The following is a 19356-nucleotide window of genomic DNA, read 5'->3' as shown; positions in this document are numbered from 1 at the left end:
AGAGGAACTGGCATTCTGGGAGCCTTGCCTAGAATCTTTAAGCTTAGAGCAATCTCTTCTAATAGCAGTCAATCCTAGATCAAGATCCTTTATATAAATACTTTCCATGGTTCCACAGAATGCTGATCTGTCTCCAAGTACAGTAGTGTGAGGTCAGATAAAAATAGGCCACCAAAGTGTGTCAAAGCCTTGGATAGATGGGTAAAACCAGAGATGTCCTGGGTACCTGCTGCATTTGGCTGGTTCAGCTGCTCCATCTTCAGTCCCACATTTTCATAACTAATTCCAGCAAGCAGTCAAGATGAGGAAATTTATCTTTTTTTTAAACAATGAATTTAAAAATAACGTTCCCGAAAGTGTAATGTTTCCTGCAAATTCTCACACTTGAGAAATTGAGGTCTGCTTCTGTATGTTCCCAGGCACCTGTTAGGAATCTTCATTTTCATTAAAACTGTAGAGAACCAAGCACAGAAACTGAAACCAAGGCAGGTATATTCATTAACAAATTAGTGTTCCCTTAGCCATCTTACATTTGGATAGCCTTTATTCATTTTACTGCAGTACCTGTCAGGACTGAAAGGTGCTCTTCACTTAGAACAAAGGAAAATTCCACAAGGCTTGAGGTTCAAGGATTTGAATCAAACCCCATTTCTCGAGGCATTGCCTTCTGCCTTCCAGGAGGGAATGTGAAAATGCTTCACTGGATGAACTAATGCCCTGAAAAAACAGTAACTGTTAGCAAGAGCAAAACCAACAGAAACCAAACACTTGTAAAAAAAAAATGTTACAATCAGCATTCAGACCTGTGTCCAGGGCCAAGCAACCTCAGCAGATTCTGCCCCGTGCTGAAAGTTCTCTTTGCTTTAATAGTTACTTGCTATGGAAATGTTCTCTGTTTCCAGCATCTGTTTCTTTTTATGCAGGATATCAAACCAGTCATCGATGGAATGGATGGAATTAAGATTTCTCAGGGGCTTGGACTCCAGGACTTTGATTTAATCCGAGTTATCGGCCGTGGAAGTTACGCCAAAGTTCTGCTGGTTCGGTTAAAAAAGAACGATCAGATCTATGCCATGAAGGTGGTGAAAAAGGAGCTGGTCCATGACGATGAGGTAAAACTCTGGGGTCATTGCATTCTGTTACATGTTGTAAAAACTTGGGATGCTTTAACAGAAAACATTCAGCTGAGCAAGCAGCTCGTGGGTCAGGCTCCTCTGTCGTTGTTTTTCTGACTTTGGAACTCGTTTGTCATCAGCTTGTCTGCATGAAGCCCCAGGAGGAAATCTGAGAGAAATGTCCCTTATTTTAATAACAATTATTAATAGCTTTAGTAGAAATTATGTATTAAATATTCCAACCTGGACATACTGATCTGTAAGTGACGAGGTAAATGGGGAATTTGTGCACTGAATTTTGAAAGAAAACAAAGATGTTTTCCAAGGCAAAAGTATTGTCTGTGTGTCAGAAAAGGAGCTGGAAGTGTGTTCTTCCAGGCCTGGTGGTGGAGCTTATGTGCAAGAGGCACAGTACTCTGGGATGTTTTTTCCATGAGTTCAGAAATGATGCTGCTGCCATTTGAGGTCTCTGGTTTTTCTGCTTGCCACAGAAATGCACTGCATTTCTCAATTCTTTTCAAAATTTTTTTAATACAAGATCTCAAATGCACAAATTTGGGGGGAAAAAAAATTCAAAAGAGGGAAGAAAAACCCCTCAACAACCCTTCATCTTTTTCCTGTAATACTCACACTTTTTTGAAAGTAGGATGCTGGGGGAAAAAAGCCCAAACCACTGTTTTAAGTACTATTTGTGTTGGTAGTTGCTCTGGCTGTCATGTTTGCCATTATTCCAGAGGCTGGGATCAGTTCTTCTAAAACCCTCTGGCTTGCTCTTTGTGCTGTTTCCCTTTCTTAACAAAGCTTAGGCTGCTGTGTGGTTCCCTCACCCTTTCCTTTTGCCCTGTGTTTCCAAGAAGGCAGAAGCTGAAATGCTGTTCCCTGGCTTATGCAGCAACTTCTGAGAACCAGAGGTAGATGAGAAAAGGCTTTCTTGAATAGTGGCTCTCATAATTACACAGAAGATTGAGCTAATTGGCTTTTCTTTTCTCTGAGATAGTCTGCATAATGAAATTCTGGGGGCTGATAGGAAATTCTCTGAATTCTGGGAGCGCATGAGATATTGCAAGTAATGGAAATTTCACCTTGTAAGTGTTTCATGGGGAAAGAAAATCAATTACATAGCAAGGATCAGCGTGTTTGAATTGGCTTGTGCTTTCCAGGGAATGGTTGATAGTGGAGAGAAGTGAGACAGAAGCAAATCAAATACCTGGGCTTCTGCTGTGAAATTTTCCTGTGCTGAATTTTGTTAACAGGGGTGCCCTAGTACAGTACTAATGCACGAGTACACAAGTGCACTGATTAATTCACTAACTGGGGTTAATTTAAAGAGAAGCTCATTCAGTAAACCCAAAAAGAAGTGGACATATTTATTGCCCTTGTTTGGATCCAGCTTTACCCTTCCAAGGGGTTCTATCTTCCTGAGTGTCTGAACACAAAACCCAACAGATTTATTTAGTTTGATAGTAACATTTCTTGGTTTCCTTTGAGACTTCAGTTTCTCTGTCCATCCCTGCCAGGAAGACCTGATTTCTCACTCTCTGTATTTGTCTCCACATTGGTTGGAGAGCTGGAAGTATCTGCTGCAAATGGAGGATTTTTAGAATAATTATATTTCCAGTGTATTGGCAGGGTGACACATGATCAGTGCATTGCAGGAGGAGTGAACTTCTACTGCTAAAACTGCCTGGAAGGTTTCAATTGTGTATAGTTACATGGAATGATGCTTAAATGCTTCGTTATCAGGCATCTGAGTTTGCAGCACATTCAGGCTTTGGTAGGTTTTTATGATGTGGTTTTGCACTGGGTATCCAGGACTTGCCCTGTTGAAGGATTAAAGGTATCTGTGATGCTTTTCATGATTTTGACTGGACCAACTAAGCAGGTTTTGGTAGTTTCATTGAATTAAATTTGAATTTCAGATGAGAAGATGAAGTTCAGTTTATGTGAACCTTTTAAAAACTGCAGATTCTCACTGCTTGTGTCACTGGCATGAGTTGCTTCAAGAACTTTGGGATCAGTTATCTAAGAACTGAATTTATGTCCCTGCAGCACAATGAGCAGTGTATCAAATACTGCAGATGTCTGATGTTTGTAAGGGCTTCAGTTCTGTGCAGAACTTTCTCAAATGGTTAAGAAACTTCTCCCTGTGTAACTGAATGCCAGTGTTTAAGAACTTCCTCCAGGTTTTTAGGGGGTGTTGTCTCTCTGAAGAACGTGTGACAGTGCTGGTGTGTGTGAGGCAGCACAGATGCTCAGTGTTGTTCTGGGAATACCCCCAGTGGTTATCCAGCAGGAGTTCTGATTGTTCAATTACTCTGTTTCAGGATATTGATTGGGTACAGACAGAGAAACATGTGTTTGAACAGGCATCCAGTAACCCCTTCCTAGTTGGTTTACACTCATGCTTTCAAACAACGAGTCGGTAAGAAAGCTCTGAAAATTCTTTTGTTTTGCACCCCGTGGTCGTTGTGCTGAACTGCTCCTCCCCAGCAAAGTTCCTGCCATCCCCAGCCAGGGGTGTGGGGAGGAAGCACCAGCTGTGCCAGGGATCCACTGCTCAGCACAGCACAGGGGGGCAGCTCCAGGAGGGCAGGGCTGGGGCAGGGCTGGAGGGAGAGCAGGAGCAGGGGAAAATGAGAGCTTCCCAAGGAACAGCTCCTGACACTCTGCTGAGGAGGGCCAGGGCAGTGCTCAGGAGTCTGCTGGAGAGTTCCCTTGGAATCCATTAATTGTGTTATATACTTTCAGATTGTTTCTTGTCATAGAGTATGTGAATGGGGGAGACCTCATGTTCCATATGCAACGGCAGAGGAAGCTTCCTGAAGAACATGCAAGGTACTTCCTGCCCCACACCAAGGGCTTGGCTTGGGGTGGTTGGATGGTTGTATACTTAACAAAGTGTATTCCATAAAAAAAAAAAAGAAGGCAAGTTTGATTCTTAAGTTTAGAACGTCCTGCCCTGGGAAAATATGTTAATTTTATTTTTTGAAGCGTTTTTTGAACTAGAGCAAGCAGTTAAGTAGTAGCAGTTATTCCTATTTACTCCTCTTAATTGCTTCATATTTAGGTAATGCCTCTTTGATCTGTTGATAGAAGGTGCAACTATTCTACTTAATGTGGTCTTATGTTGAATTAATATAGTGTTGGCAGGAGAAGATGAAAAATCCATTTTGCACTGCCCTGTGCTACACAAAGTCTCACTGTCACTCTTTGTAAGCTGAAAACACAGATCTTCCTTCTCATACTTGGAATTTTCAGCAAAAGATAAAAGATAAAGAGCAAATATTTTCTTACTTAGTAGAATAAAAAAAATAATTTCTCATATTTAATTTAAGGAATGGTCTTATAAGAGATCAGTGTTCTTGTGAATAAACATAGCTTGGTTTTGTTTTGCTGTTGAAAGATAAAAGTTGACTGTAAAGTGATGTTCTAAGAACAGACATTTAAATTGCACCAGCTGTTGTACCACCTTGATGCTAATATGGATGTTCTCCTTTTTAATTTCAGGTTTTATGCTGCTGAAATTTGTATAGCTCTAAACTTCCTCCACGAAAGAGGCATCATCTACAGAGATCTAAAACTGGACAATGTTCTCTTGGATGCAGAGGGTCACATCAAATTAACAGACTATGGCATGTGCAAGGTGGGCTTTTCCCTGTGTTTGTCTGTCACTGTCCCTCAGCTACAGATCTCTCTGATGCTGCATCCAGTGATTTTAGAGAGCACTAAGAAAATGTTTCTTTATCTCCACTCTGGTGTTACTGAGCCCAGAACTTGGCTGTGGAATAGGAAGTTTACTCTGGAAAAAAAAATACTGTTGAGTAGAACCACATTTGGAACTGGATGTAAGAGAAGGGTTTTTCCCCAACCATTTGAAAAGGACTTCCACGATGTTCAACTGATTCTTTTTTTTAAATGTATCTGTAAATAGTGAGCAAAATGTTGCTACATACGTGTTGTGACTCAGTTTTAATCAGCTGCTTTGCTCAGATAAGCTGTGGAGTCATAACCAGTTTTGATACTATGAGTATTTATTTTGTGCAAGGAGGCTCTTTAGACTCCCTTTTTAAGTCTAATGAAGGGAAATTCCCAGAAAAGGAGATCAGCTTTTAATTTATGAAATGATTTCTGCACATAGGAAGGTTTGGGCCCTGGTGACACTACAAGCACTTTCTGTGGGACACCAAATTATATTGCACCAGAGATCCTCAGAGGAGAAGAATATGGTAAGTTCTGACTTCACAACTTATCATTACTCGAGCTGTGGCTTGTTTCAAATACAACCATTTTTAGATTTCTACATTTCTGTGCTATTATATATTGAGAAAATCGAATGCATATTGTACAGCTTAATTTTTTCCTGAAATGAGGGGGTTTTTTTTCTCTTGCAATCACTCACTTCAGCTTCTTTGTAAATCATACAACACCAGTGTGAACATAGCTTAAATCCCCTGGATTTCACTGCAGCACCTCTGGGTTCCCCCACAGGTTACCTTTGTAATCCCAGCTCAGCAAACTCGAGCTCCCCCAGTGACAGTGACAGTGTGCATGGAGTGAAAGCACAGAGTGTAAACCCAGCCTTTAATCTCGGTTCTGGGAGCCTTAACACCCACTAATCTTGGTTCCTGGGAGCGTTCCCACCCCTGGAGAGCTGGCTCAGACTCTGTGTGTGTGTGTGCAGGGTTCAGTGTGTGTGTTTGTGCCCAGGGTTCAACGTGGACTGGTGGGCTCTGGGGTGCTGATGTTCGAGATGATGGGGTGTGTGTGTGCCCAGGGTTCAGCATGGACTGATGTCTGAGGTGATGGTGTGTTTGTGCCCAGGGTTCAGCATGGACTGGTGGGCTCTGGGGTGCTGGTTTGAGGTGATGGGGGGTGTGTTTGTGCCCAGGGTTCAGCGTGGACTGGTGGGCTCTGGGCGTGCTGATGTTCGAGATGATGGCGGGACGGTCCCCGTTCGACATCATCACTGACAATCCCGACATGAACACTGAAGATTACCTCTTCCAAGGTACAGCCCCTCGGGGGCTAGGGGGGTTCTTCTGGGGGGAGGGAGGAGGAAAATGGCACTTTGAATGGGGCAGGAGGCTTTCCCATGCCACTGTTATCCCACATTGCTCCATTGGGGAGTTGGGAAGCTGCCCACTCCTTAACAGGCAAAACCTCCTTTAGACCACTTACTGCAGTTCTGTAACACAGTCTGGCATGATGTTTAATTCATATTAAATTAACTGCTGTTTAAAAACACCCTTTCCTATATACTGAGGACACTGTAAGTTTTATTTCCTGTTTACACACAGTAGCAAAAGATAATGAAGTTAACATGTCTCTTAGGAAATCTTCAAATGTCAGTATAACAGGGCCTTGAATTACTGTAGCTCTTTTTGTTTGCATTGTTTGAAATAATTACTTTGCCTTCCCGTTTTCCAACTGGTACCACATTGAAATAATAACAGTGTTTGTATTGAAACCGTGGTCAGTGTCAGAGACCAAAAAACAATATTGCTGTTTTTTAACCTGCAACAGTTATTCTTGAGAAGCCAATCCGGATTCCAAGGTTTCTTTCTGTCAAGGCTTCCCATGTGTTAAAAGGATTTTTAAACAAGGTAAATAACATTCTCTTATTTTTAGCATGTGAGAGCTGGAAGTCAGAGCTTCCTGTTGAAAGCAATACAGTTAAGAAGTTAATCTGCTTACCATTAAGAAAATCTGTAAAACCTTGGTATCCTCCATGTTAAAAACCCCATTTCTTACTTGCAAATTTACTGAGGGAATTCCACAGCACGGACTTGATTTAAAAGCCTGCACTTAGTTGGGAAAAAGATAACTGTAGGTTTGCTTATAAACTCTTTTCTGTAATACTTATTGCTCATTTAATTAAGCTGCTTGAAATCTGTAGGACTATTATCATTAATGGAGAAAAGGACAGGAATTAAGCATTACTGAATAAATCTCTTTTATATTTTGAGAATTTGTAAAGTATCATTTAAAAATTAATTTTCCAAGAAACTTTTATTAAAAAAAAAAAGAAAAAAGAATGAGAATCCCTTGCTGGCTGTGCTATATTCATCCCAGCAGCAGTTTGACAGTCATGGGAATGCTGGAGTTGTGCACGTGGGCTCTTGGGAAGGGTGGACTGCAGTGGCTTGCAGTGTGTAACAGTGTGTGTCCCACAGGATCCCAAAGAAAGGCTTGGCTGTCAGCCCCAGACAGGATTTGCTGATATCAAGTCCCACACGTTTTTCCGCAGCATCGACTGGGATCTGGTAAAAACCACTGCTCGTGTTTTGGGCTCTTCCAGGGGAAGAGATTCTTGCCCTTATTCCCTGTGTGTGTGTGAACAACCCCACTGCCACGGGGGAATGGAATCAAAAGTGTAAAAGAGGCTCTGCTTTCCCTGGGTGGTGCAGAGCCAAGCTTTCCTTCACCACCACCGTGGAAACAGCTTCATTCCACCACCAAAAATCTGCCTGTGCTTCCCAGCTCTCAGAAGGGTTACAACTTGCAGGGGTATCATTTCTGAAATACGAGTTTTAGGTGAAACATGAAAGCATTGGTGGAACCATTTATTCCCTGGTGTTTGTGATCTGCCTGTAGTACATTAAAATAAAAAGGCTAAGTTTGCCAATTCCATAACTCCTGCAGTCAGTGGGTTTCTCAGGGTTTAGTGACCTGAGCAGGTGTGAGCAGCACCAGCCCCTGTGTTCAGGATGTGGCCTGTGAGCAGTGGGGTTGGTTAGGGAGGGTCTCTCTTGCTCTCAGGTTTTCTCTGGTAGTGCTGGTGTGAGGGAGGTGCTTGGATCCTGGTGGAGCAGATGACTTGCATTTCAGTGGGTTTGCAAGCATAAAATTGTATTGAAATTGTTTTTTTTTTAATCTGCTGCTACTTGGTAATTGTGTTCCTTCTGTCTTCAGCATGGAAAGCATCCCAGAAGTGACATCCTAATGTTTGTTGGCACTTGAGCAATAAAACTGCTCGGTCAGGAGCACTTCCCTGTCAGCATTACATTTTTAATACCTAGCTAACAGATGAAAAGGAGGGATGTAGTATTTCCACAGTCCTGGGGAGCACAGGAAGAGGCAGCAGTGCTGCAAGGACATAAAAGGTTCAGAGGAGAAAAAGCTGCACAGCTTCATCTCCCTTTGAAGCTGCTGCTCTGAACTTGGCTGCAGCTCTGCAGAGAACACACTGACTGCAGGAAGAGCTGAAAACCCCTGGTGTTTGCAGAACTGTTCCTGCAGGGAGGGCTGGCTGTGATTTTGTCAGCCATCCCTTGCTTTGTGTTCCCTCCAGAAGCCCAGTGTGATTTTTTTGGTTGGTACCTCATGGTACACCAGGTACTGCAGCTTCTGTTCTGCTTTGCAGAGGGAAATTTGTATTTCAGTTATTGGTCTAAGAAGTTCCTAAATGCAGTTGGTACTTCTTGGTGACCATTTATGCTGATTGAATTTTTATATTTTCTAAGCTGTTTTTAATCTGGAAGCTTTCATATTAAATACCTATTTTTTAAAAAAAACTGGGAAGATTGAGGTGATCTGTTTTGTGATATGATTAGGAGAGTGCTGCTCGGGAGGATCAACATGTCAGATAAATTTAAAGCTAAACTTCCAAGTAAGTGTTGGGAAATACATTCAGGAGAAAATTAAAAAATATTTGGAAAGCTTTGTCAGTTATTAGAATCTTGTACTCACCCCCTCCATTTCAAAGAAAAAAATTTGACTTAAAAGCTTTTCCAACTCTTTTCAAGTTGAGACAGAAGGAAAGGAGTCTAATGCTGACTGAAAACTCCTTCTGTGGAGCTTGAGCTACATGGAAAAATAAATACAGGGAAAGGGAACACACAGAGCAGGAACATTTTTGGTGGTTTAGTCAGCAGAGCTGTGTGTGGAGCTCAGGCTCCTCACTCTGCTCTCTGTGCTCAGGGTGGCTCAGGGCTGCTGAGTGCACTCCTGAGTGCAGCCCCCAGCTCAGGAGAGAACTGAGATGTTGGGTTATTTGTGGTTTCTGTTTTCCAACACAGAGCCCGGGTTGTGTTGGGGTGTGTTAATGTGTTACCTGGCCTGTTCCTCACGTTCCCTGGGCACTCTGACACCGCTCTCCAGTAGCACTTAATGCAGTTGGGTTTGTTCTTGGGGGATTCTGTGGCTGTTCCATACCCTGACTGTTCCTTTCCCACGGCACGTTTGGCAGCTGGAGAAGAAGCAGACGAGCCCCCCGTTCCAGCCGCAGATCACGGACGATTACGGGCTGGACAACTTCGACACGCAGTTCACCAGCGAGCCCGTGCAGCTCACCCCGGACGATGAGTACGTGCTGCTCCCCCCTGCACAGCCACCAGCTGGCACAGAACCTGGGGAAATGGCTGCAGGGGCTGTGCTGGGCACTGGGGCACAGCTGGGTTACTGTGAATTGCACTGTCTGTACCCTCCCTATCTGTCATAACTCACACGCTGTTCCCGTGAACTAAACCCCTGCTTCCCTTTGTTTTTCAGAGATATCATAAAGCGAATAGATCAGTCAGAGTTTGAAGGATTTGAATATATTAATCCGTTGTTGCTGTCAACAGAAGAAACAGTATGAAGGGATGAGCTGGTTGGGGACAGTGTGACTGCCATTAATTTATCCTTAACTCCAGTATATGCATGCGAGGCTGGGACTGCTCACTCGGGATGGAGACCAATGATCTAAAAACAAATTTGCTGCTGAGAATCAAAGAAGAGAATAACGGTTTTGGTGGGTGTCCTCTGCCACTTAGTGATTCTTGAGCTCTGGGCACTGACACGACTGGCTTCATTAATGAAGGAATTTGCATTTTGTGCCTGTTTCATGAAGGATTCAAACGTTCATTGCATCCCTGCAAAAGGAGATCATGAGAAACTCTGAGATCCACACACTCTCTACAAACATTCGATGCAATGAGCTCCCAGTTGAAGAGTATTCCAGTGTAACATCCTGAAGAATAAAATATATTACGGTGGTGTTGAAGCTTATTTTTGATGCCTTTTTTCACAAGTGGTACCTGTCTAAAACGTCTCAGATATATTTAAAAGGAGTTGTGTTTTATTAGCAATCAAACCATAAATTTGGGTACAGGATTTAAGTGCCTAAATGGATAAACTGCATTGAAGGATTATTGCATATTTGGAACGTTCTTACACCTGGTAAGTTCTGCTTGTTAATATTAAGTAACCATTTCCATCTGAAACATACAGTTCACAGCTGCAGCCTGGGGTTTAGTTGCATTTTTACAGAATTTGGAATGCAGAGTGACTCCGTGAGATTAATTCCAAATTAGAATTTACAGTATCGGTTTCAAAATCTGTTGTCTTAAAACTCCAAATTTACCAAAATGTAGAGATTGAAGAGAACTAAATTTGCACACAAAGGATTTCTAAACATACTTAAGCAGTGCCTACACCTACAATGATCTTGTGTTGTATATTAGATTTTTGAAAAGTATTTTTATCAACAATACAAATATTCAGAAGTAGAGCAAAAGCATAATAAAGCATAGCCTTAAAGTTTAAGTAGTAAATCTAGAATAACCATAAGATAAAATCCATTTTCCTGATAAAGCACACCTCCTACTCCTATAAACTGTCTGCTTTCCTCAGTGTCCATTAATAACTAACCATTCTGCATCAGGGAATGGGATGGTTCCAGAAGTGAATTCGCATCAGAGTAGGAAATTCCTTTACTGGAAGAAAAACAAACGCCTAAGAAATTGGGAAAAGCAAAATACAACTATCCAGTCCCCTCTGGTGGAGAGGGGGGTGTCAGGGCAAAGGGCTGAGCTCGGGGAGGCTCCTGGGGAGGGTCCGAGTGTCCGAGGGGAGCCCCCGGGGCCGGGCTGTCCTCTGGGGTCACTCTGGGGGCTGGAGAGCCAGGAGGAAAAACAGCTCTGGGGGCAGGAAAGCCAGGGAGAAACCCTGTAAACCCTGTGCCGTGGCATCTCCCTGAGGGGGTGGCAAAGGCAGGACAAATTGGGACACTTTCACTTTCTTTCCATGAACCTCTGGTTTTCTCAGGGTACAGCATTGCATTAGGTGCTGAACATGACATCTTTGGGATTCACATCCAAGTCATGAGGTGCTAGGACCAGACTGCCAAAACATTGTTTGAAGTAATTAATCACTGATTAACAATCTGTTTTGTATCCCCTCATTAGCCACAATTATGCAGACCTGTGGTTGCTGAGTTCTAGGAATCCCATTCAGGTTTCAGTTGTGGGTTTCTCTGTTGGACTGTAGCTTTTCATATTAAGCAAGATGCGTTTTAATCAGCACTAAATAATTTAACTAGTAAGAAATATTTGCCTCAAATGCCTGGACTTTAGATACTTTATTATCTACTAAAGGCAACATTACCTTTTAAATGTAATCTGACATTTTTTTTAATTACTCCCTTTTCCCCTTCTCCCTCTTTTATTTTATTTACCCTGAATAACTTTTCTTTCAGTGTTTTCAACTCCCCTGGTACTAAAGGTGATCAGGAGTGATCAGAGTGACTGCAGGCAGCTCATGAGTGCAAATGGGGCAGGTTTAAGCTGCCCTTTGACATGCCAGGGCATGGAACTTGAAACTGGAAATCTTAAGAAATGTGGGTTGGGGCTTTTTTTAACCTTTTTTTCTAGGTTTCAGAACATTTTGGGAGGGAGGGAAGGAAGAACAGGAAGACACATTTTGCTAAACAAACATTGTAAAGACTACTTGATTTTTATTTAAGAATTTACAGGCATTTACAATGTTGCTGTGTTGCCAAATAGTTTGCTGGGTACAAGTTTGGTTGCTCATGTGCAAGTGTTTGAATAATGTTCTGTTCATGATGAAGGGGAAATTTTTTATATAAAGTACTTGTTTTATAAATAAAAGAAAATGAAGGATGTAATTAAATGTGTGGTTTGGAAAAAAAAATCCTAATATATTACAAATGGATCTGGTAATGATATATAGTTGTCTTATTTGAAATAGTAAATGAAATTCTAGCTAATTTAATGATTGTAAAACAGTAAATATGTTCTTGTAGTTTTGTATAATTAATTAGTTGGGATCTTTGCTGACCAGTTTTAATTGTGCAGAAGATGGTATACTAATCCATAACAGCTGAGATCATTTATATTCTTGCACATCTATTAAAGACTTTAATGAAAAAGTGAACAGACTGTTATTATTTATCAGTAAACTGGGCTGTGTCCAACGTCTGAAGGAGCCCCCCCTGTGAATGGAATCCAGGGAGCCTCCCTGTGTGTTTCCCCTGGATCCCGTGTCTGTACCTGGATCCCAGCTGGGGCAGTGACCTGGGCAGGGTGTTGGTCCTGGACTCCCACCAGCCCCCAGGGCAGGGGGGCCTGTCCCAGCCTTGCAGAGCATTCCCTGCCCCTGGGCAGCAGTCCCAGACCAGCAGCTGAGCCCCCCCAGGCTGGGGGTCCCCGTCCCACCCCTCGGTGTCTGGGGCTGTGTGGGACTGACACAAACCAGCTCTTGGCTCTGGGACTGCCTGAACCCCCTGTGCAGTTCAGGAGACTGGCACAAGAGTTCTCTCTGCAGCTTAATTAGAGCAGTCACGTTAATCACTTGATTAACACCGATACTGACTTAGAGACCTGCCCAGGAAGGGTGTGAGTTCAGCTGGGCTCCTTCAGAGACATGGAACCCCCACCCCTTTCTGTAGTTTGGGGGGTGTTTAACAGGGACACACTCACAGAATCAACGGTACAATTACACTTTCTTAGTGAAATAATGAAAAATTCTAAGCTGAAATGACTTTTTAATTAAATTGATTTTCACAGATTACTGGCATTTTTTTCTAAGAGGTAAACTTTTGGATGAGGGTAACAGTTGTCTCTTGTGCAGCTGGTTCCTTCTGGACTGAGAGCTTCCAAGCTCTGGTGCATCAGCCCAAGCAGGGGCTCCAGGGATTTCCAGCAGGACACTTTTTCAGGAGCACCAAGCCTGATTTCCCTGGGGGTCTCCCCAGAGCACCATTTTCAGAACTAGAACTACTTTGCGTGCATTTGAGAGGATTTAAAATAAAAAGACCCTCGACACTTGACCTTCTACTGAGTTACTGGTTTGTGATCCCAAAGTGTGAGACGAGGATGAGCTTCCTTGACACATTTTTCCTTTTCCTTTGAGAAAGGTTCATCCTTGGCCTTGTTCCTTTGCTCTCTGTTCTCCTGGACTCACCACATGACATCATCTGCACTTTCAGACAAGCACCTGGCCAGGTGCCCATCGATGTCCAGCTGGGAGAGCCTGCAGAGACAGGGGTGGGGCAGTGAGGAACAGTCACAGCCCTTCATTGACACTTCTTTCCCCTCCCTCTCACACGTGTCCTTAGTGGGGGGTCACTGCTGTGCCCGGCAGAGCTGTGATCCCTGAGAAACTGCCCTTGCTGGTACCTCTGCTGAGGGTTCTAAGGGTTAGAGGACCTGCCCAAAAGCACTTTTTCGGCAACTCTGGCAGCCTAAGCACTGTGCCATGGTGCTGACTGCAGGAGACAGCACAGTTCCTGCTGCAGAGCAGGTACTCAGTGTGTGAACTGGATTAAAGCAGGTTAATTCTGACAGATAAGAACTTTGCAGTAGAAGTTTTGTCTATTTTCATTATTTTGTAAATAGGGAATGCATCCAGAACCGGGTGGGGGTTTGTTTACTGGAAAGTTATAAAAACACCCACAAAACAGAAAACCCCAGACAACTTACGTTCCACTGAACTGCATCAGGCACATGGGACAACTGTCAAGAGCTGAAGATCCTCCACTCTGGTTTTCCACCTTCTCCTCGCAGCTCCCGGTCCCAGGAATGCTCCCAGGAGGCTCCTCCACAGGCACAGCTCTGTCCTGCCCCGCTGGAACCTTCCCCTCCTGTGGCTGGAGCTCCTTCCCACCCTCCTCTCTCCTGCCTCCCCTGCTCTGTGCAGCCCCTGTGTGGTGCTGCCGAGGGCTGGGAGCTCTCCCAGAGCCCTGTGCCAAGGGCTGGGCAGAGCTCCTGTGTCCAGGGAGCTGACGTGGCTCGGGACTCGCTCCCAGGTCGGGAATGCCTTTTGTGCCTCCCCCAGCTGCAGGTTTGCCTCGAGCTGTGCTGGTTCCCCTGCAGGTTTCCTCAGCTGTGGGTGACAAACTGGGACGTTTATCTGCTTGGCCCCATCCTGTATGTGACTCGTTGCTCTGGGAGCTGAAATCCTTGGGGTTCAGACATTGTCCTGTGTGAAAAGGTGGGAATGGTACCCACGGAAAGTCTCTCGTTCCAGCTGTGAAGACCTCCTGGTGTGCTGGACTCTCCTCCTCAGCACCCTGCAGCACACACACCGTGTCTCAAACAAATGCAGCTCAATCAACACATAAAGTGAACACACTGCAAATACTGAGAAGGCTGAGCTACAGTGAAGGAAAGAACATTTTATTTACACCCCTCTCCAGCACCTTGTAAAGCAATCAAGAGCTTCCTGGAGCTGATGGAATATGTGTCTTCCCTTAACATTTCTCAATGGATACAGTGGGGACTCAGTATGTTTCAGAGACACTAAAGATAAAAACAACTACCTCAGAAACAAAAAGTACTTTATAAGGGCTGATTTCTGTGTTGTGACCTTGCCCAGCACTACGGGGCAATGTCAGGGTGGTTGCTGTGTCATTAACCCTCTGTTACAGGTTGCCTTTCCCACTCCCATTCCTCAGGAGGATCCTGGTGCTCGTGGCAGTCACCACCCTCACACAGGCCCCCTCTGCTTTCCAGCAAAATGTTGGAAAGGATTTGCCACGCTGTGCCACATCATCACACGTGAGATTAAAGAGCTGAAACCTCACAGCTCTGAAGCTCCTTCAGGTGGTTTCCTCATCATCCAGGGCTGGACACAGGACACAAAGTGCAAAACCCAAGGATACAGCACACGCTACCTTTTCCAAGAACTCCGGAAGGCTGGGCACTGTGTCCCAGGTTGTGCAGTGCAGATCCTGACTGATGTCTTTCAGTAACAAAACCCAGGCTTTTTCACGCTCATTTAAGTCCTCCTTTTCAAACCAGGGACATCTGTCAGTCGAGGTCCTGGAAAGACAGGCACAGTAGTTTGAGGGTGGGAGAGAGGGAGGAAAACGCTCTGCACTGGTATTAGTTTGCCTCTTTTTTTCTGGAACACAAAGACATTATTTAACCTGTAAACTAATTTTCACAGCTTCCTAAGACTTATATAACTTGTGCTGCAATAAAAAAAAAATCCAATTTTTTTAAAAATGACTGTCTAAACACTCTCTTTTCTCCTTGTAACAAATGAGCTGTGGATATTTATTACTGTCTTCACTTCCAAGTGAAACAGTGAAGTGTAGATACTGGGTTTTTTTCTCAAATACTGAACTTGACACCTGCTGAGCACAGAAATCATGGAAATGTTTGCACTGAGGGTGGCAATTGCATTGGTTCCTGCATATTCCTGGCCATTCCCATACTGCCATTTGAAATTCTCTTTCCAAACGACTTGACTTAATGGATCCTAGGAAGGCTTTAGAGAGTTTAACTACAAGCATTAAAAAGGTTTTATACGAGTAATGCCATAGAAAGACAATTCCAAAAGAAGGATGGATTGTTAATGTCACAATGCTATTTCCAGCCTTCCCACTTCTTCCTGATGTGTTTTCTTGGATCAATGTCCAGGAATGAAGCTGCACAGGGAAGAAATTAGAAGAAATTAGAAAGTACAAGCCCTCAAAGAGCGGAGTGATGAACTCCCACAGCCTCTGTGGAGGGGACACGGCTCCAAACAAGAACCCAACCCCTCACTGCCCTCAGTCCTCAGGCCCGGGGCCCGCTGTGCTTTATGCTGCAGTTTTGTGTCTATTTTTTAAAGGCGCTACAGGGGGTGTTTTATGAAATAACCTTTAACACAGTCAGTAATGAGACCCTGATCCGAGCGCTGCGGGTCGGGGGGGCCTGTGCAGGCCCGGCCCGGTCCGGGCGAGGCGCTCCAGGCCCCGGAGCCGATCTGATCCCGCCCGACCCCCCCGGGCCGATCCCATCCGATCCCATCGGATCCCCGCGGTGTTTGCTGACCCGGCCCGGCCCGATCCCCCCGGCCCCGACTCACGGCCGGCGCGGGGCTGTCTCGGGGCCGCGGGCGGGCGGCGCCGCGCGGGGCTTCAGGCGCAGTTTGGCCGCTCCTTCCTCCCCCATGGCCGGGGCTCCCCGCGCCTCGCCGGGGGACGGCGCTGCGGGCGGCGAGCTCTCTTCCTCCCTCCTTCTGGCCCGCTGCCACGGCCGCGGCTCTCCGCCCTCAGAGCCGCCCTGACGGCGCGGGGCGGGGGTGGCTCTGAGGGCGCCCTGAGGGGAGAGCGCCCTGAGGGGAGAGCGCCCTGAGGGGAGAGCGCCCTGAGGGGAGAGCGCCCTGAGGGGAGCGCGCCCGCCCGCTCGCTCGCCCGCCCGCCCGCTCGCCCGCCCGCAGTCCTCCCCCTCGCCGCGGAGCTGGGGGCTGGTCTGCCTCGGGAACAGCCCTTTTTGTGTTGGTTTTGCCCCTCGCACTGTCCGTATGTGCAGCGGGTTGGTGCGCTCGGCAGGGCGGGCTCGGGGCGCTGCAGCCCCAGGGCTGAGGGCACAAGATGGCGGCGGGGTCAGCGCTGGCCGCCATGGCCCCGCCGAGCCGCGGCCTGGGCCTCACACAAATAATAAAGATTGGGAGCCACCGCTGGTCCAACTTATCTTTCAGGAAAGAATCTGAAGTGATGCGGTTTGACGTTGCTGGCGGGAATGTCGCTGGGTGACTCGAAATGAAGAGCGTGTTAGGGGTGGGTTTAAACGCTCCTCTGGCCTTCTCAAACACACGTCAGAGAAATGGTGACACACACTTCATCCTCCAACAGTAGATGAAGGGATCACAAAGTGACTCTGCTGTTTAAATTCCTCGCAGTCGATATGAGAATAATTGTACAAGGTAGTAAAAAGTCCTGTTTGATAACAGGTGTTTATGAGGGAGAGCGGGATACAAAGCACTCCTCTTTTCCATAAAACCAATTTATTATTGGTGAAAAAAAAAATGAATCCAAGTTCACATTCCTTTTCTGCAACTGAATTTGTGCACCGCTGGGTGTCTGTGGACTGTTTCACCCTTGAATTCTTCAGAGTGGACAGGAGGCATCACTATTGACTGTACTAAAGCCACACCTGTGAATTATCATGTTGATCACACAGCCCAGCGAAAAGTCATTCCTTTAACAGCTGACCTGACCTGGAACATGCCTTGAGCAGGTCTGAACCTTGAAAGTGGCATTTTGGGAGTCAGAGTTCCAGATTCACATTTCACCTGGACTGGTGAATTCAGCCTGAGCAGTGACAGCTCCAGCCAGACATTGGAAGCCACATCCAGTGGTTTTCCAGCTGCAGATGATCCCGTCAGTGCAGCCCCAGATCTGGGAGGCTCAGCCCAGCTTTCACCTTTCCCGTGTTAACTCAGGTACTTCGTGTTTCTGTGAGTCCATCACAACTTTGACTCTATGTAATAACTAATTTCTTAACATTATAGGAGCATTAATGGGTTTCCTTTTTGTGTAAGAGTGAGGATAAAGACGTTGGAAGTGGGAAGTGTTTGGTTACTGCTGGGATTTGTGTCGGTTTGTAGAATAGACAGCCCAGCTGAAAAATAAAAACAATAACAAATAGTCACAGTAGTGTGCCAGCATTTCGGCTGTGTGATGGGTAGACTAAAATGAGAATAAAAATGGGAAAGAAATGACAGTGGAAAAGCCAGTTGCTGTCACAGAGACTGACATTTTCCCACTTTAATATCTGTTCCAGCTCCTGCAGCGCCAAGGGAACACCAGGACAGTCACAGTGCTCTGCCTGTCATTTTTGTCGCCATTTAGAAGCTGCTTCCCAGTGTGTGAAATGAGATTCCAGGAAATATGTCCTCCTCTCCTTATTTGTCGGGAAAGGCGTTCTCCCAAAAGCTGCAGGCACAAGGTAAGCTGAACAGGGGCGAGTTTGGATGTGAGGGTGTTAGGCCTGCTGTGGAGAGGAAGGGGATGGCAGCAGAGATGGAGCAAAGAACGGCAAGAGGAAGTGTGTAAATGAAGCAAAAGTGGAGATTGGAGAGGGGATCAGCCATGGGAGTGGTGGGAAAGGGGATGACAGAGGAGGGGTAGAAATTTGATTTCACAACTAGTTGAAGAAGTGTTCCTTGGGGGTTTTTGCTCAAGATCGCTGTGAATCGTGGCCCAGCGCTGACTGTGGCCACGTGGAGGCAGCAAACTATGCAGAAATGGGGATTTAGCGAAATCCGAGGGCAGCGAAAGTGCTTGGATGGAGCCTCCAAACACACTTGTAGGTGTACCCGTGCTAATGGCTGGTTGTGCCACAGGGCTGCTTTTATTCCTGTGATGTTTGGGTCGGTGTTTTATCTTATGACCCCTGTGATACCACTGTGACAATGCTCTGCTCCTAAACCACGTGTTGCATCCACAGGTTGATGTTGTCAGGTGTGAGTTCTCCCATACCTCAGGAGTGCAGCCTGTTCTTCAGGCTGGAGGGGTTGCTATGTGGTGCTGCAGCCGTGCTCTGTAGCATTTCCAAAAGCTGTATTATGGGTGAATGTAAAAGTTGGTTATTGTGCAGTAAGGGCCACAAATGAAAGAAAATAATAAAAAGAATAGTGAAAATTATTACTGCGGCTTCTGGTTGTAAAAGGGAAAACCTTGCTTCTGTAGCAGCTGTACTTTGTAGGTGGGTTTGTATTTTGCAGGTTTAACTGAAAATTGTTAGATTTTTTTGTTATCTGTTTAATGCATACCCATTCTAACCTGTGAGGGCAGGCATGTCATGAATGTTCTCATTCTTGCTCTACCTGTGGATTTCCAACTAGCATTCTAGAAATCTTTGACCATTAAGGGTACTCAGTATTTTTCATCTGCATCATTCCAGAATTACTGATGTACTAAGAATATGAAGGTGAAGTGTAGACTGGGACCTGTTCTTGGTTTTGCCACTTTGCACAAGGTTGTATCTGCTGTTTCTTCCACTGCATGGGAATCCTGTTACTTCTTGCTTGACCTTGGGTCTTGTGTAATTTAATAATTAGAATGTTTTAGGAAAAAAGTTCTCCTAGGAATGCAGAGAGTAGTCTTTACCATAATCAGCCTTGGCTGGATTTGAGCCAGTGGTCAAGGGATTTGAGCCTGTGGAAGCCAGAATGCTCCTACAGATTATCTGCAGGGATTTCCTTGTAAATGGAGTGCCAGCATGTGCAGTTATCTCTTCCCCGTTGA

The 19356-nt window shown here is 45.2% G+C and overlaps 2 protein-coding genes across 6 annotated transcripts in view; one reads left to right on the top strand and one right to left on the bottom strand.

The window, feature by feature from the left end:
• Positions 1-10103, top strand: part of PRKCZ (protein kinase C zeta) — a 32878-nt gene extending 22775 nt beyond the window's left edge. For all 5 annotated transcript variants that reach the window (XM_051786113.1, XM_051786114.1, XM_051786116.1 and 2 more), the window contains 10 exons: positions 924-1112; positions 3440-3537; positions 3864-3950; positions 4623-4758; positions 5254-5341; positions 6004-6123; positions 6639-6718; positions 7289-7378; positions 9304-9419; positions 9606-10103. In XM_051786113.1, the coding sequence (XP_051642073.1) occupies positions 924-1112; positions 3440-3537; positions 3864-3950; positions 4623-4758; positions 5254-5341; positions 6004-6123; positions 6639-6718; positions 7289-7378; positions 9304-9419; positions 9606-9693 (1092 nt within the window). In that variant the 3' untranslated portion in view covers positions 9694-10103. The remainder of the gene's footprint in view (positions 1-923; positions 1113-3439; positions 3538-3863; positions 3951-4622; positions 4759-5253; positions 5342-6003; positions 6124-6638; positions 6719-7288; positions 7379-9303; positions 9420-9605) is intronic.
• Positions 10104-11793: 1690 nt separating this feature from the next.
• On the bottom strand, positions 11794-16529 carry FAAP20 (FA core complex associated protein 20). The gene is made up of 4 exons (XM_051786120.1): positions 16191-16529; positions 15010-15157; positions 13817-14406; positions 11794-13367 (listed from the first exon to the last, which is right to left on the bottom strand). The coding sequence occupies exons 1-4, from the start codon at positions 16274-16276 to the stop codon at positions 13295-13297; spliced, it is 897 nt and encodes a 298-aa protein (XP_051642080.1). The 5' UTR covers positions 16277-16529; the 3' UTR covers positions 11794-13294.
• Between the last annotated feature and the right edge of the window lie 2827 nt (positions 16530-19356).

The sequence above is a fragment of the Manacus candei genome, unplaced genomic scaffold (genome assembly GCF_025592945.1).
Source record: "Manacus candei isolate 608988 ecotype Guabito, Panama unplaced genomic scaffold, ASM2559294v1 h1tg000022l, whole genome shotgun sequence".
Taxonomy (NCBI): domain Eukaryota; kingdom Metazoa; phylum Chordata; class Aves; order Passeriformes; family Pipridae; genus Manacus; species Manacus candei.
Note: the sequence above shows the minus strand (reverse complement) of the source record. Positions and strands in the feature narration are given on the sequence as shown.

Coding starts and splice junctions, on each gene's coding strand:
- FAAP20 (XM_051786120.1), bottom strand. CDS start 16,276: ATGGGGGAGGAAGGAGCGGCCAAACTGCGCCTGAAGCCCCGCGCGGCG. Junction 14,407..15,009: donor TTCCGGAGTTCTTGGAAAAG/GTAGCGTGTGCT, acceptor TGTGTGCTGCAG/GGTGCTGAGGAGGAGAGTCC. Junction 13,368..13,816: donor CTGATGCAGTTCAGTGGAAC/GTAAGTTGTCTG, acceptor CTGTCTCTGCAG/GCTCTCCCAGCTGGACATCG.